General features: G+C 38.3%; 1 protein-coding gene across 3 annotated transcripts in view; it reads right to left on the minus strand.

The window, feature by feature from the left end:
- Positions 1-2,805: 2,805 nt before the first annotated feature.
- LOC124721537 (run domain Beclin-1-interacting and cysteine-rich domain-containing protein) overlaps positions 2,806-18,315 on the minus strand; it is a 161,434-nt gene continuing 145,924 nt past the window's right edge. For all 3 annotated transcript variants that reach the window (XM_047246564.1, XM_047246565.1, XM_047246566.1), the window contains exon 8: positions 2,806-3,106. In XM_047246564.1, the coding sequence (XP_047102520.1) occupies positions 2,987-3,106 (120 nt within the window). In that variant the 3' untranslated portion in view covers positions 2,806-2,986. The remainder of the gene's footprint in view (positions 3,107-18,315) is intronic.

Below are 18,315 nucleotides of genomic sequence, written 5' to 3' on the forward strand. Positions count from 1 at the left end.
TCTCTTAATATATGAACCAATGAACTATGAAGAATTGAAATTCAAGAGTCAGGCATGGTAATAAGGCAGAATTCAGGAGATGTGAAAATAAGTTTCAGGACTGAAATAAGAAAACTTACACGGAGACTAGATTTGGAATAACCAATAGAAATGTAGAGGTGAGACAGGTGAAACAGAGAAAAGATGGGAAAATAAAACAACTGAGAGTTAGAAAGTTACAGGCTTAAAAATTAAAATTTAGAAAAAAGTTATTTGAGTGTAGGATGGATTGGAGGGTACTTGCACATTTGGAGACGATTGTGTTGTTATGAAAATGATCCGTGTGGTTGAAATAGTACATTCAGTTACTACATAGTCGTTTATTAGCTGGTTACACAGCAGCTTTCTATAATGACTGCACCTGGGATGTCAGTACGAGACTCCTTTGACAGGATGGAATACAAAGAAAATTAACAAGTGACAGCTGTCATTTATACTGTTCACTGGAAAACTTCAGAAGATGAAAGGATATAAAAGTGAAATATTTTGACTGAACTATGTATGTCTTTCAGTACCAAGAACGGGGTTTTGATTACGAGGCAGAGTGTGTAACAGATTCTGATCTGTCTCAAAAAGAATACCCTGGTATACCAAAATAGCAATCCTTGGAAAGCCTTAAGTTCATAAGACTTTTATAAATACAAATGTAGTCAAGACAGCTCAAATTTACTGTAACTGAAATGGGACATAGCATTAATAACAAACATTTTTCAGGCTCTTCACACTGACGCAGGTATGAATCCTGTCGGAAGGACCACTGGTTCGTCTTTTCTACTTTGCACCAATTTGTCATCTTTTAACTGCAGTTGTAGCTTTTTCTGTAATTGTTTCTAAAAAATAATAATAAAACTGTGTTATTGAATGTCAAGTGAAGGCATAATCAAGGAAGGAGAAAATGTGAAAAAAATAATAGGTTCTGAAAATTCCCATTAGTATTGGTGAATACATTAGCTGTCTTGCAGAGCTAGAATCAGAGAAGTGCATTTTTTAAGATGTGGATGACTTCTGCTTTATGGAAAGTATAAACAGCAGATGGAATTGCAACACGGATCTGTTGTTGCACCACCTTCGTCCTCAGTCCGCAAATCCATTTTAGTCGAAAGTTTACATACAGCATCTTCTGGCCATTTCATGATCAGCTACTAAATAATACCAAAAACTAACTCCCAAGATATGATCTATAGGTAGCATATTTATCTGACATTGTCCCATTTGCCAACACTGTATGACAACTACTCTTACTAAATAATCAGTTATGGAGAGATCTTTAATGCGATACGTGTTAGCTTCACTACATGCTTAATGTTTTTCATTTCCAATGATGACATTCACACAATGTCTATAAGCAAGTAGCAGATTTATGGCATTGAGGAATTAAACGACTGGTAAAATGTTTTGACCATTGGTTTTTGGAAACTTGGTAAGAATGTGGAAAAGTATCGTGTTTCGTGTTGCTACTAAGTGGAGTGTGGTATTCAATTTAAGTTACACGGCCCACTATAATAATGTGTAATTTACTTTTTGATGGCCTCTCGTATATATGTTCTGGGCTGGCTCCAACTCAGAGCTGAAAACATGCATAAAACTTTTCTCCAAAGAATTCTGAGTAATTAATTTGCGTGTGTGTTTGCATGTGTGTCTGAAAGAAAAAAACATTGTTGATGGCTCAAAGTTGTAAGAAATAATTTGAAATTAATTCACTAATTGTGAATTCCTTGACATAAAGTGTATGGGTATAGATCTTCCACTCAATAGTGACGTGAAAATTTGTGCTGAAATGGGTAGCAGATGAATACCTAATACAGCTGATGCCAAAGAATTTGCAGTCAGTGAATTAATTTTAGAAATATTTCATACAGCTGCAGATCGTCAACATTGTCTATTTTTTCAGACATGTAGGTAAGTATTCAAAGCCTAGGTGGGCACACGATGAAAATAACATTGGTCTTGATTCCTTGTTGTCTCATTCTCCCAAGTAATGCTGCAAGTGTTAGGTAATGAATTTAGTGGACTAAGATGTAAGGATGTTAGACAGTGTGACACTGGAGATTTGGGTTGGCCACTCTGGGGAGTGCGCATGGGTAGCCACTCGTGATAAGTGGGAAATCCAGTTTTGAGTCCCTGACTGTCACAAATTTTCATATGTTGCTATTGGGTAGTAGATCTATACCTCATACAGCTGATGTCAAGGAATTTTAAGTCAGTGAATTAATTTCGAAATAATTTGTATGTTTGGCATACTTAAAAATAATACCTTACGTATTATAAAAATATTGAGTAGAGTTAGGGGAAATCAAATATTATTGCTGAAAACCGTATTATTATACTACTTCATCTTTCTCAAGATATCTTAATTTTATGCCCAGTGAAAGCTAGAAAAGAAAATTTACGTAGAAACTTTAAAACACATTCTTTTATGGCAAGTATTTTTATTGAAGCACAACCAGCAGTTTTTCAGACAGGTACTTTTGTGCATTAGCATGAAAACTACTCCCTCTTTCCACAAAATAAATTATCTATAGTTTTTAGATTTTTAAATCAGAACAGTCTTTTGGAGATTTTTAATCAATATTATTATTACTTTGCCCAATTTTATTTCTGGGCAGATTAATAGCCCAGTATCTTGACTTTGCTCTGATGCACTCAGACGCATAAAAAACTTTTCACCCTCTCTCCGTGACATTTAGTGCTGCGGGCAGGGCAGGTAAGGTTGTGATATTACTGTTTTATTACATATTGCAAATTGATTTTTGGTGTCACACTTAATTTCAAATTTTGTAATACAATGTTGTGTTAACATGTTCCACAGGCACAATGGAGTTACATAAGCAGTACCAGATATTTCTTATCATGCATATAGTTGCAGACATTTCTTATCATGCATATAGTTCAAGCACATCATTGAAAAACAAATGAGAAAAATGCTGACATAAGATTGCCATGACAATCATAAATCTGAAGCTTCAAGAAGTGGAAGCACTTCCCTCTTCTGACGACGTTCGCACTTTGGACAAGGCTTCGATGCGTTAAGGCATCCTCCATGGAAAACAGCATGGCAGGCTGGACACTGGAACAATTTTCAACTTAATATAAATACTATAAAGTACTCAAGGACACTGATGCTTGCTTTTTAAATATACATGTTAGATCTACATATATACTGTCATTTTCTTTCCTGTTCTACTTGCAAATAGAGTGAGGGAAAAATGACTGTGTGCCTCCATATGAGCCCTAATTTTTATCTTCATGGCCCTTTGGCCAAATGTATGTCGCCAGTAGTAGAATTGTTCTGCAGTCAGCAGCAAATGTGGGTTTCCTAAATATTCTCAACAGTGTTTCATGAAAACAATGGCATCTACCCACCATACCAAACAGGGATTCCCATTTGAATCCACAAAGCATCTCTCTAACATTCATGTGTTGATCAAACCTATTGGTAACAAAACCTGTGGCACGTCTCTAAATTGTTTTGATGTCAGACCTGGAGGGGATCCCATAGCATCCTTAGCCGCCGTTCCATTTCCTGTCGCTTTCCAATGTTACACCTAGATATTTCATTAACCTGTCTGTGTCAAGCAGCACATCACTAACACTGTTTCTTCTACTCATTTGCAATAGCATACATTTTTCCGCAATTCATCAAGCCAAATAGAAATTCTGTCCAAGTCATCCTGTAACCATTTACAGACACTCAATGATGATACTTTCCCACGTACTACAGCATCATCAGTGAATAGTCACAGATTGCTGCTCACCGTATGTCATATCATTTATGTATATAGTGAATCAGAATGGTCATATCACATTTCTCTGGGGCACTTCTGACAGTGCCCATGTCTCCTGACATTCGTCATTGAAGACAATGTACTGATTTCCATTACTTAAGAAGTCTTCGAGCTCAAGGGAATGTCACCAGAAAGTTCTTGGAATTAGGAACGGTGTTCTGGAGGTTTTATTTTGCTGTACACACACAATTTTTGGTCTCTATATATTTGTTACATTAAAAAAATAATTGATGTGACTTACCGAACGAAAGTGCTGGCAGGTCGATAGACACACAAACAAACACAAACATACACATGAAACTCAAGCTTTCGCAACAAACTGTTGCCTCATCAGGAAAGAGGGAAGGAGAGTGAAAGACGAAAGGATGTGGGTTTTAAGGGAGAGGGTAAGGAGTCATTCCAATCCCGAGAGTGGAAAGACTTACCTTAGGGGGGAAAAAAGGGGTATACACTCGCGCGCACACACACACACATATCCATCCGTACATACACAGACACAAGCAGACATTTGTAAAGGCCATAGATATATTTTTCCCACGTGGAATGTTTCCCTCTATTATAAAAAAAATAATTTTATATATATACTAAAATGTGAAGACTGAAACACTGAAGAATGTGTCATTGATTACATCACTAAATTTATGGCTAAATCATCAAAGAAAGTGAAACATTCACACTAGGCCATCAGTGCTGTACAGCATGTATTCAATTTAGAATTCTGATGAAAAGACAGAGCTGTCACTGGTATCATTAAGCAGAATGTTATCGGCAGACTGGTTTGAAGACACGTACTTGTTGTTATGTTAGGAGTGATAGGTGGAGGGTATGAACTCCAACAAGGAAATCAAATGACTTTTTCTTCTGATTGCTAGTAGCCCCACCCATGAAGGTATAAGGCCAAAATAACTTTTGACCTACATTTTTCAAAGTTAAGTAGATGCATCATCTTGTTAGCTCGAATACTTGTAAATACAGTATGATTTTTATACAAAAACTGATGGATTATTTATGACGAATTTTGTGTGCGTGCGTGTGTGTGTGTGTGTGTGTGTGTGTGTGTGTGTGTGTGTGTGTGTGTGCGTGCGTGCGTGTGTGTGTGTGTGTGTGTGTGTGTGTGTGTTACTTTCTAAGTGATGAGTTACCCCAGAACATTATTCCATAAGACATTATTGAGTGGAAATGTATGAAGAGCATATCGATACATACACCCAAAAATTTGGAGCATTTTATCCTATTTACTGAACACATTGTGACAAAGAAAGCTGGGACCTCTTTTCTTCCTCTCTTGTTTTGCCATCTGCCTCCTCAACTTAATTTTTGACTAATTACCATTAACATTCATGAGTATAATCTGCATTTTCATAAAAGAGAAAGGTTGGCCCTCACTCTTAAAGAATATAGCACCAGATCTAATTCTGTGCTTAGTTTTGTGTATGTCATCAATTTCCTAATTTATTTTGACGATTTGTAGTTAATATACACTCCTGGAAATGGAAAAAAGAACACACTGACACCGGTGTGTCAGACCCACCATACTTGCTCCGGACACTGCGAGAGGGCTATACAAGCAATGATCACACGCACGGCACAGCGGACACACCAGGAACCGCGGTGTTGGCCGTCGAATGGCGCTAGCTGCGCAGCATTTGTGCACCGCCGCCGTCAGTGTCAGCCAGTTTGCCGTGGCATACGGAGCTCCATCGCAGTCTTTAACACTGGTAGCATGCCGCGACAGCGTGGACGTGAACCGTATGTGCAGTTGACGGACTTTGAGCGAGGGCGTATAGTGGGCATGCCGGGTGGACGTACCGCCGAATTGCTCAACACGTGGGGCGTGAGGTCTCCACAGTACATCGATGTTGTCGCCAGTGGTCGGCGGAAGGTGCACGTGCCCGTCGACCTGGGACCGGACCGCAGCGACGCACGGATGCACGCCAAGACCGTAGGATCCTACGCAGTGCCGTAGGGGACCGCACCGCCACTTCCCAGCAAATTAGGGACACTGTTGCTCCTGGGGTATCGGCGAGGACCATTCGCAACCGTCTCCATGAAGCTGGGCTACGGTCCCGCACACCGTTAGGCCGTCTTCCGCTCACGCCCCAACATCGTGTAGCCCGCCTCCAGTGGTGTCGCGACAGGCGTGAATGGAGGGACGAATGGAGACGTGTCGTCTTCAGCGATGAGAGTCGCTTCTGCCTTGGTGCCAATGATGGTCGTATGCGTGTTTGGCGCCATGCAGGTGAGCGCCACAATCAGGACTGCATACGACCGAGGCACACAGGGCCAACACCCGGCATCATGGTGTGGGGAGCGATCTCCTACACTGGCCGTACACCACTGGTGATCGTCGAGGGGACACTGAATAGTGCACGGTACATCCAAACCGTCATTGAACCCATCGTTCTACCATTCCTAGACCGGCAAGGGAACTTGCTGTTCCAACAGGACAATGCACGTCCGCATGTATCCCGTGCCACCCAACGTGCTCTAGAAGGTGTAAGTCAACTACCCTGGCCAGCAAGATCTCCGGATCTGTCCCCCATTGAGCATGTTTGGGACTGGATGAAGCGTCGTCTCACGCGGTCTGCACGTCCAGCACGAACGCTGGTCCAACTGAGGCGCCAGGTGGAAATGGCATGGCAAGCCATTCCACAGGACTACATCCAGCATCTCTACGATCGTCTCCATGGGAGAATAGCAGCCTGCATTGCTGCGAAAGGTGGATATACACTGTACTAGTGCCGACATTGTGCATGCTCTGTTGTCTGTGTCTATGTGCCTGTGGTTCTGTCAGTGTGATCATGTGATGTATCTGACCCCAGGAATGTGTCAATAAAGTTTCCCCTTCCTGGGACAATGAATTCACGGTGTTCTTATTTCAATTTCCAGGAGTGTATTTTGTTATAGGGTGAAATCAGTAACTGTGTCGCAACTTAGATTCTATTGTTGACATACAAACATATATAAATTCTGTACTAATTATAAACATTTGGAAGAAGTAGTACTAGGATTCTTTAAGTATTTATTTGGCTCTATTTGAAAACATGTTAGCAAAGCCAACCCTTATTTAATTTCAAAAATAATTACCAGATTTGTCAAAAGCAGTGTTTGCATAACTATATCTGTTAAATTCATTATTTAAACAAATAATTTGGCCTAAACTTTGTGGTAGAAGTAACTGTTTAAAAGAAGTATTTTTTTCCTATATATTCAGTACCTATTATTGTTTGGATATATAAAGGCCCGATTTTTGGTCGTGAGACAGTCAGTCCAAGGTCAATTTTTCGGATGGGAAGCCTGTATCAATTTAGAGTAATAACAATGCGTCAACTGTATAGTGGAATTAGTGTAACACCAATTATCCTGAAAAAAAAAAACTGTGAACTGTGTGGTTAGGTTTTTTACTGCTGACAGATGTTCAACAGCAAGCTATTGTAGCAGTATGCTGATGTTTGCCTGGATGCCATTAATGAGGCTTATCTAAATTTATCCATAGTTAACTGGTCATATGTCTGTTATATTGGGGGCTTGTGAACAGTGAGAGTAAAGAACTGTGATACACAACTGTGCAACTGTCAGCTACATCATTTGAAGGGATTATTTCAATAGTGGTACAAGTCCATTTTGAGAGACAGAGTCCTAAAGTTAAATGAGCACTGAAAAACCTGCAGTTGAGATACCAGAAATGTTCAAGTATATGGCTTCTTGTTAGAGATGAACCTTTCTTTCTGTTTGTTTGGATCATTAATTTCAGAAGCATTATAGGCATAAAAGTGGAGGTAATGGACACTGAAATAAGCCCTTCATTTATAGTAGTCAGTGTTGAACTTCCACCTCCTCCCCCCCCCCCCCCCCCGCCCGCCCCCCAAAATCTCATTTTTTCAGCCTGTATAAAAATGCAGTGCGTCGACACAGAGGACTATCAACGGAGGACGATAAAGCAGGGGAACGTCACAACCTGCTCATGTGCTACATCAATTGTTGGTCTGATGCTCCCGTACAGAACTGAATATAATGTGTTTTCTCAAAATTAAGGGAGAGTCTATTTTCAGAGAACCAATTAATACTTCTCTGAAAAAACATAATTAACAATCTCTTCTGTTGCTTTCTCTCTGTAAAAAGTACCAATTCTGCTTTTTGAATGTTCCAACATTGTTTGAATTATTCAGTACACCTTTTTGCATTCTGTTTGTTAAGTATGATTCAAGCTGTAGGAGAGTAACATGATCTACACAAACAAACATCTTGGAAAAATCACAAAAAACAGCGATATTTTATTATTTAAGGTTTTTATTTATTTGGCGAGCGAATTTTTAAACAGCATTCTCCATCGGGTAACTACTCTGGAATCCAAATTGTGATGTACTGCATAAGTTGTTTCTACTTAACACACTGACTCGTACATAGTTAGTGATGGATATTTCACCACCAGGCTAGACCAGGCACATGGTATTAGGCATATAGTTCTGCTGTGGTTGCTGGTGGCTGCATGGCATGTCAACATGTTACATGTAGGAAAAACTTGCTGTGGCACTGATGCATTACATATATTACTGATAACATTTCTCACTAATCAGAGCAATTTTTCTGAATTCTTTTTGAAATTCCAACAACATATGAGGCTTTGTGTGTGTGTGTGTGTGTGTGTTTTTAGAATTTGTACAATTCTATTAATTTCAGTGAAGGATGTTGGTGCTACTTCTAGTTGCTTAAGGTTTTGTGGAATGGTATTTTAATATATTCTACTGCTTCTTCAACTTAACCGTTAATTGGATTTTTGTTGCATTGTTTAGGAAGTGGTTGTTAAAAGTAATTGTGAATTGTTACACAGCATTGTCATTTAGTTTTCTTTTTATGATAGCTTGTACTCTGGCTGTCCTGTCTCCCCTTTAGTTTTAATCTTATTATATGCATTATTTTTGTTCAGATGTGCAGGCTTCAGAACACTTTAATAACTTTCTTAAAAAATACTACAATGTTTTTGTAGTATGACGTAACATCAGACCTGGATTTATTCTAGCCTTTATCTAAATTTCCCTTTTCTTCTTTCACGAGATTTTAATTTCCTCAGTTATCCATTACTTACTTTTTAAATGGATTTTCTTGATAACTTTTTAGGAAAGCTAGTTGCAAAACCTCAATTTGCATAGCTTACATTGGATAGTGATTGTATGCACTAATAGATTTGAGAGGTTTGCTGTGAATTGTGTATTGTTTCTTCACCTTGGACACTGTACACTCAATACACTTAATTCGTAAGTGAACTTAGCTATATTTCCTTCAACCAGCAACACATCAATAATGTGCTTATGTTGAAAGTCATAAAACTTTTCCATATTTCACCATCTACATATGCTAAATTGTATACATAAATAGTTACACACCACCTTGTACACTGTAGATTGTCTTCCTTAACTGAAAGAATACAGCAGTTGCAGTACACCAATGATCATTTCACAAATATTTTGATTATTATCCATTATTTTGTTACCTTCCTAGACGAAAGATCAGACTTAATTCTGAGCTGGGTAATAAGATACGATTTTACACCTGTTAGTTTGACGAGTTGATTTTCACATTTGATGGCGCTGTTTAGGTCAGTTGTTTTATACGTTCAATAATTTTTATGAGAAAATTAAGTTTGCAAAAGAACTGCAAAACAAGAACAGGGGGTTAAATTTTCTGCATTTGAAATTGTACAGACAGAATAAAAAAAAAAAGGAAAATAAACTAACATTTTTCCTAAACTGACTTACTCAGACATTATTTCAGCAGACTCTTTTTCACCCACATGTTCATAAAGTAGCTTCCACTGAGCACTAAATCACACTTTGATTACGCAATTATCCGCTGAATGTCAACAGAGAGAAATTAACCTGATCAATATAATTGTGAGTAATAACATATGTGATCCAGCTGTAGTCGACCAGGTCCTCGGTAATAAAATGGCTAAAAAAAATTTCAATGCTTAATAATAAAAGGAAGAAAAAAGGGAAAAGCAAAAAGTTCATTTCTGTACCTTTTCTGGGTAACATGCTGTACAGGATTAGCCCCCTCTTCACTAAAAAAATATGGCTGTAAGGTCTCATTCTCCACCAATAATAGTTTAAAGAGAAATTTAGTGCAGACGCTTGGGGGTAAAAGATCTGTTTACCAACTCAGGTGTTTGCAAAATGTATGACATCTGCCAGAGATTATATATAGGAAAATCGGGAAGGGCAGTCAAAGTTAAGCATTAAGAGCACTTGCTGGGCAAGGGAGATAACAACATATATAATTCCATGCACGCAAATCAATTGTTAAGTTGTGAACACTCCCAGTGAAAGCTTGAAGAAATGATAATTTTACATAAAGAAGGAAAAGGTTGTAAGATTTATTGGAGGAGCTTGAGATTTTTAAACATTTAGCTAATACAGGTGGTTTTTATCAAGAATGAACAGCTGCAGCTTATAAGGGGAGGTCCATAGTGGTGTGATTTACTTTTTGAAACTGATGTAGGTTAAGATCCCAGGTACCACACATTGCAGCCATTCACCCTAGTGGTTTCGTGTTTGAGAGTAACTGTCGAAAAAACATTCCAAATTTTGCATGGTAGTCAACAGCATTAGAAAAGTAACATTTTATAGCATCCTTGTGTGGTATAATAGCTTCACATGCATGAGGTCGTGGGATCAAATCTCATCAGATGCACAAATCTCTTTTTTTTTTTTTTTTTTTTTTTTTTAATTTTTTTAATTTTTTTTTTATTTTTAAATCTTCATCGAAATTACTTCATTATTTTTATTCAATTAATTTGTTTAAATGTAATTTACTTCTATTCCTTTTTCACATTATTCTAATCATCATATGAACTTTTTCAATTGTTTCATTGTTTCTTTATATTCCTTTTCCAATCAGAATTTTTGCGAATATGAATTTAATTGTATTTAACAACTATAATATGAAATTATTTGAAAATTCTGATCTACCAGTTAAAAAACAAAAGACTAAATAATCTATTTATGCAATGGTGTGAAAAATGTATTTTTGTTTCCAAATGTTGCTATTTGTTTTGCACTATAATCGTCATACAAACACTTATATTATAACCTAAATACCTATTGCACTATAGACAAAATAATGCAGATAAAAATTTAAATGAAAGACTGGTTAATAAGTAAAATGAAATTCAAGCAAAATGAGAAACAAATATAATGAATGCAATAATGTGGACAAAAGAACAGGGTGATAAAACAAAAGAAATTAATCTGTAATTAATACATAAAATTAATTAAAACACATGAACAAAGATTTCACGTGAAGAAAGAATGACAAGAAGGAAAATGAGAGCAATTGAAGACGTTGATATTATTACAAAAATTATGTGATGAAGAAATGGAATTAAAAAAATTACATTTAAACCAATTAATTGAATAAAAATAAGTCATTTCAATAGATTTAAAAATAAAAAAATTCATGGACCTGATGAGATCAGTAAACACAACCTCTTGCATGTGAAGATTTTATTCTATCCACACAACTAAACTACAAAATACTGATTTACGGCCCCCCCCCCCCCCCAACTTGCAAATGAGGACCCATCAGGGAGAATGGCTGCAGTGTCTGATCTTTACCTACATCACCATATAGATGGTTTCAAAAAGTTGATTGCACTGCTGGTGATTTCACCTTATTACTAATAACAATTCCCTTGATGGCTTCAAGTCCTTACTTATGGCCACTTAATAACTGTTTACTGCCTGCATGTACTGTGTTGATGTCAGTTTCCTCATACAGACTTCTTCACGTCGCTTATACAGTACTGTATATTTAGAGTACTGCTGAATTGTCACATCATAATGAAAGGCGTCCAACATTCATAACTATTTTAAGATGTGATGTGTCAGAGTTTTTATTTAGAACCTAAATAAATCTTTTAGTTACTACATTTCATCTATCTGAAGCAACAGTCTTTGTCCCTAGAGAAGGAAGATTTATCCATTGTGCCTGCAATTGTTCTAAGAAAGTTATGTTTTTATAGAATTCTCTTTTATAATGAATTTTAAGACACGGCTTTGTAAATAATTTTATTAGCAGTGTATAATATATAAAATATTTCATGTTCTAGGTTGCACTGTTAAATGGAGGCTTAAGATATTTGTTAGCCACACACTATTTTTGTCAGTTATTAGACCTATGGTACTCAGCATATTTATTCATATGCAGATATGCACATTGCTTGACTGATACACACATAGTGCCCTATAAACATAAGTTACCTTAACTTTAGTGCCCAGTGTGTCAGCCAGTTCATAAGTTTTATACATGATGTACACACTGTTTTTACCTGATGACAATGACTTGTTACCTTATGGTTTTTGAGGTGAACTTTGACTTGACAAGTGCCAAATAACTTTATTCTAATGTAGATTTTCAACACACATGTAACAAGTAAGTGTGTACTCTTGGATTCTAGTAGTTTATCCTGCATCTGTTGTTTTTGTTTTGCTTTATCCTTTTGTAACCAATGTGTAATTTGTCATCATTACAAATTTGTAGTTGTTACTGTCTCCTCCTGAAGAAAATAATTTTATAATTATCAAAACCTGGGTCAATGGTTCTAATAAACCCATGTTACGCAGGTGGTTGGCCAATTCTTTCATCCTCTCCAAGACTTGTATACATCATTTATGTGCTACTACACAACTAGTTTTTGACGTCAACAAACCAACTTTGGTTGCCTTGCAAAAGCAGGAAAGGCAATTCACAACATAAAATAGCCTCACTTAGCTCTATTAAACAGCATGCCTGAGGGTAACTGACTGCATGATAAGAAACAAATTAATCACAATGTCCAAAATAAGGTTAAATATGGATGACACTGAAAAAAGTTACTGACAGTTACACTTTTAAATTCAAATAACTACTGCAATAAAATTCCTAGCTCACTTCAAGTTTTAAAACTTGGAAGAACTTAATTTTGGTTAGCCCACTGAAAATATTTTAAAATACAGAGAGTGTAATCTATTGCAGTGTCTATTTGGCCTACTCACATAATAAGCTAAATATTATATCTACATTTACTGTCACTCAGAAAAAAATACTCTCTTCACAAATGTTGTCTGCAACAAGTTTAAGAGCATTATCAAAACTATAGCATTTAGTAATTGTAAAATGAGAAATGCTGCAATTGTACCAAGCTGAATGTTTGACCAGTTAATATTTATAGCTTAGCAGTAATAGCAGTCAAATAGTTTACCATCTGCTGCTTCCAACTGTTAGATATGCTGTTTTTTGTTTCCATAATCACTGCTAACATTAGTGATTTAAAACATCTACTGTCCTTTCTGCTGCAGTAAAAAGTTCTACATTTTGCTGTCTGTATGCAAGCAAGAAATATGCCCCAGAACTTCAACCTGATTAATTTTTTTTATGAACTCTATTGCACCATTTGGAAAGGTATAAAATCAATATGGTCTAAAACTACATAATGAGTACATTACCAGAATAACTGCCACTAAAAGTGTGCCTAGCTACACTGATTACCCAATAAGTTATGACCACCTACTTGGTCCACCTTTGGAACATGATACAACACTGAGTCTATGTGAAATGGATTCAAACAGTCCTTGGTAGTTTTCTGGAGGTATGTGGCACCAGATGTCTATGCACATGTCCACAATTCAAATAAATTATGGGAAAGTGGTTTGTGGGTGTGGAGTTGATACCTGATAGTGTCCCTGATGTGCTCCATCGAATTCAGATCAGGCTAACTTGGTTGTGGTTGATGTTATTATAGAAAAGGAAGAGGAGATAGAATACTGCGAGAAGATTTTGACAGATCTCTTAATGATGTAAGTCAAAACAGAGATACTGGAGCAAATGACATTCACTCAGAATTGTTGACATCCTTGGGAGAACATACCATGTCAAAACTATTTCACCTGACATGCATTATACCTACCAATATCAATTCACTATAATGCTTCTCAAACTACTGTAAACAATTCTGGCTCTGTGACACAGACCATTATCCTGCTGAAAGATGCCATCCCCATTAAGGAAGCATCAAACATTTAGGGACGCAGGAGGTTGGCAATAACGTTCACAGTTGTCTTGGTGCCTTCAATTACTACTGCAGGTCCCACAGAAACCCAGGTGAATGTCCCCTCCCCTCAACAGAATATTACTACCACACCACACTGCATCTGTGATTAAGACCTCGTGTAACAAGATACGTGATTCATCTGTCAAGGCAACATGTTTCCATTGATCCATGGTCCAATCTCAATGATTCCATGCCCATTGCAATTGGAACTGATGTCACGTCAACATGGAAATACAAAGTGAACGTCTGCTGCAGAGTGCCATCTGCAACATGAGCACTAAAGGGTGTAGTCTGAAACACTTGTGCCTGAACCAGCGTTGTACTCTGTCCTGAACCAGCATTGTACTCTTGTCATCAGATCTGCCCCATTTTTGGCTTGTACCTTCGACATATCTCTGTTCCACATACTTTCCTTACTGCATCACATGCCCAACATACCACGTGGCATTCAATCTTTCAGTGGGCAGTGTTCATAACGTTTTGGTTCATCAGTGTATGAAGAAATAAATGTAATGTTGTACACTTATTTGGTCATTGTTCCATTGTGAAACTGTAAAGTCAAGTTGAAATTTACCATAGTGAATCTGTAACTTTTCGACTTTTGGGTATAATGTGCAACCTGCTACCTAAATGGGTGGTTGGTTGATTCTATCTAGATTTACAGAGTGGTAAAGCCTCTGACTTCCACATTCTACGATGAGGTGTGGATGTCCAACATCTTGCTGCTCACTCATGGTTTCACTGCTCAACTACTCTCTGTAGATCCTCATGACAGTAGCTTGTGAACAGCAAACAAGTTCCTCCATTTCTTAGTTGTTTGTTCATAGGTGCCGGATCATAACAACCTGAACTTTGTTAGAGTCATGTATATCAGTGGATTTCCCCATTTTTGGCTTGTATCTTGGACATATCTCTGTTCCACATACTTTCCTTACTGCATCATATGCCCAACATACCACGTGGCATTCAATCTTTCAGTGGGCAGTGTTCATAATGTTTCGGTTCATCAGTGTATGAAGAAATGAATATAATGTTGTACACTTATTTGGTCATTGTTCCATTGTGAAACTGTAAAGCCAAGTTGAAATTTGCCATAATGAATCTGTAACTTCTCGACTTTTGGGTATAATGTGCAACCTGCTATCTAAATAGGTGGTTGGTTGATTCAGGGGGGAGGGGATCAAATAGAGAGGCCATCGATCCCATCAGTTTAGGGAAGGATGGGGAAGGAAGTCAGCCGTGCCCTTTCAAAGGAAGATCCCGGCATTTACCTGAAGCGATATAGGGCAATCACGGAAAATCTAAATCAGGATAGCCAGATGCAGTTTTGAACCATCATCTTCCTGAATGAGAGTCCAGTGTGCTAATTACTGTGCCACCTCGCTCGGTACTACCTACACGCAGCATGAAATAGTATGTTTGAAACTGGCAAGTAGTCTGGGAAAATAATTCCACTGTGAATGTGCAAAAATGTGTGTCCTGAAAACCACAAAATAACAGGAACCAAGCAAGTTTCTGCCTCAGGCTGTTAAACTGAAATCTACTTACATTTTCTTTTGTACTTGACAATTCTTATTAACAGTCTACAATTATTGAGTGTGCTGGTGCAGTAGACAGACAATGGACTTGTATTCATGACTTCCATCATTTACCTAAATCACTTAAGGCAGATGCTGGGACTTCCCTTCCCTTTCCTACCCTTCAACAACCTCAGCTTGTTCTCCTTTACAGGATGTTAAACCTTATCTCCCTTCCTGCATACAACTGAATATTAAAATTGTTGTAGCTGTCTTGGGAAAGAATCAGAGCTCCAAGAACTAATATAAGGGGTGTTCCATCCTGATTTACACTTTATCTTTTTTTACACTCACTAAGAACCTCTTGGCCTCAGCAGATACATGCTCTTTCTCAATATTGTCTCCAGTAAGCTGCACGCTTGCACCACCAATGTCGTAACCATCGATCCAGTTTTTTGGAGTTTGTCACACCCACGACAGGATTGCTGCTTGCAGTTCGTGGACGTCTGGGCAATGATGTCCAGCAGAGGTTTCTTCACAGCCCTGAATACATAGAGGCCAAGTCAGTAGAATGCGATGGGTGTTGCAGTTCCTGGAAGCCAAAGTCAGCGATGGCAGCCAGGGATTTCTGACTCGTATGTGGACAAGTGCTGTCGTGTTGCAAGAGCACTCCTTTCGCTCATTTTCCTGGCTTTTTCTTTTGAATTGCATGGGGCAACCTCTGAAGAGTCTCCACATACACTGTGCTGTTAATGGTGGTCCCCAGTTCCAGCCACTCAATGAGGTGGTTTTCATCCCTCTCCCAAAAGAATGGCCATGTGTTTTCCCACTGAAGATGCTATATGGAACTTCTTTAGCAGGGGGCTGCCTTTATGCTTTCACTTCATTGATTGGGCTTTGGCCTCTGGCTCATGTTAGTCAAGCCAAGTCTTACAGCCAGTAACGAGTTTGGAAAATGACCCTTCTGGATCCTGGCTGTGGTGTTGGAGGAGATCACTGCACTCATCCTTGTGCTGTCATGTTTGTGTTGCATTCAGGGTTTTGGGAACTCACCTAGAAGACACTTACCCAAGCTTAAGGTGTTCAGACACTACGTGGTGTACAATGCTTGTGGCATGTCCTGTGGCCACCTCCAGTTCCATGAATGTGATGCACCTATTCTCCTGAATAAGCTTTTCCACTCTTGAAATGTTCACTGGTGTTAACACAGTCACTTTCCATCCAGAACTGGTCACTTTCTTCATTGATATGCCACCACTTTTCCAGTCACCCACCCTGTTGTACAAGGTTTTTCATGGCAATGCATGCTCTCCACACACTGCCACCAATCAGCTGTTGTCAGCTAAAATAAAGACAGCAGTTGGGAAAATGGGATGTAATGTGCTGGGATTAGACTTCTAGTGACTGTCCTGAAACATATGGATAAACAAATGTACTACATACCTGCAATGGTAAAGATGCATCAGATGGCCCACGATGAATGATGGCAACAAATAAAGTGTAAATCACTATTGAACACCCCATTGAAACCAATAATGCTCATACCGTTATAGGTACTGAAAGCTGGATATTAGTTCAGTTGAAATTTTTACAAAGGACCTAACGGTGTTCAGAAAGGACAGATTAAATGCAGTTGGTGGTCATGTGTTTGTTGCTGTTAGCAGTGGTAGTGAAACTGAAGCAGATAGTTCCTGTGAGTTAGTATGGGTAGAGGTTGTACCTGACAACAGAAATAAATTAATTACTCATTCCTTTTAACAGCTCTCTGACTTAGATGATACAGTTTCTGAATGGTTCAAGAGAAAACTTAAATCTCATTTGAAATATGTACCTAACTCATTCAATTATAGTTGGTGGTGACTAGAATCACCCTCAATATGTTGCTGAAAATACATGTTTAAAGTTTGTGCTTGGCATAAAATATCATACTAAATGGTTTCTCTGAAAATTATTTTGAACAATTAATTCACGAGCCCAGTCAAAGTGTAAATGGTTGCGAAAATGTACCTGTCCTCTTAGCAACAAATAATCCTCCTCAGCAGATAGGGAGTGTCATGACTGACAAAGGGATTAGTGACCACAAGGTGGTTGTTGTGAGACGGAATACTGTAACATCCAAATCCACTAAAAATAAATACAAAATATATCTTTTTAAGAGAGGAGATAAAAATTTGCTTGATGTCTTTCTAAGGGACAGTCTCCATGACTTCCAAACTAACTATGAAAGTGTAGATCAGATGTGTCTTAAATTTAAAGAAATAGTATAGACAGCAATTGAGAGATTTATACCAAAGGGATGGAACTGGTACACCATGGAAAAAAAAAAAAAATAAACAGATCAGGACTCTGCAGCAGAAGCAATGAGAAAAGCATGATGATGAGTCCCATACTCCTTTACAGAGCGTAGGGGAGCGATGCGGGAGACCCGCGCCGCCTTACTAGGCAAGGTCCTAGTGGAGGTGGTTTGCCATTGCCTTCCTCCGACCGTAATGGGGATGAATGATGATGATGAAGACGACACAACACCCAGTCATCTCGAGGCAGGAAGAATCCCTGACCCCCACCGGGAATCGAACACGGGACCCCGTGCTCGGGAAGCAAGAACGCTACCGCGAAACCACGAGCTGCGGAAGAGAAAAGCATACCAAATTTAAAAGAATGTGAAATCTCCAAGACTGGTGAAATTTCACTCAAGCTCGAAACTTAGCGTGGACTTCAGTGCAAGATGTTTTTAATGGTATCCACAACGAAACTCTGTCCTGAAATCGGGCAGAAAATCCAGAGAGATTCTGGTCATATGAAGAGTACACCAGCACAAGACACAATCAATACTTTTATTGTTCCATAAAGTTTCGGGCATGCAGCCGCATAAATTCAGCTTCTTCTT

The sequence above is a fragment of the Schistocerca piceifrons genome, chromosome X (assembly GCF_021461385.2).
Source record: "Schistocerca piceifrons isolate TAMUIC-IGC-003096 chromosome X, iqSchPice1.1, whole genome shotgun sequence".
Classification (NCBI taxonomy): Eukaryota; Metazoa; Arthropoda; class Insecta; order Orthoptera; family Acrididae; genus Schistocerca; species Schistocerca piceifrons.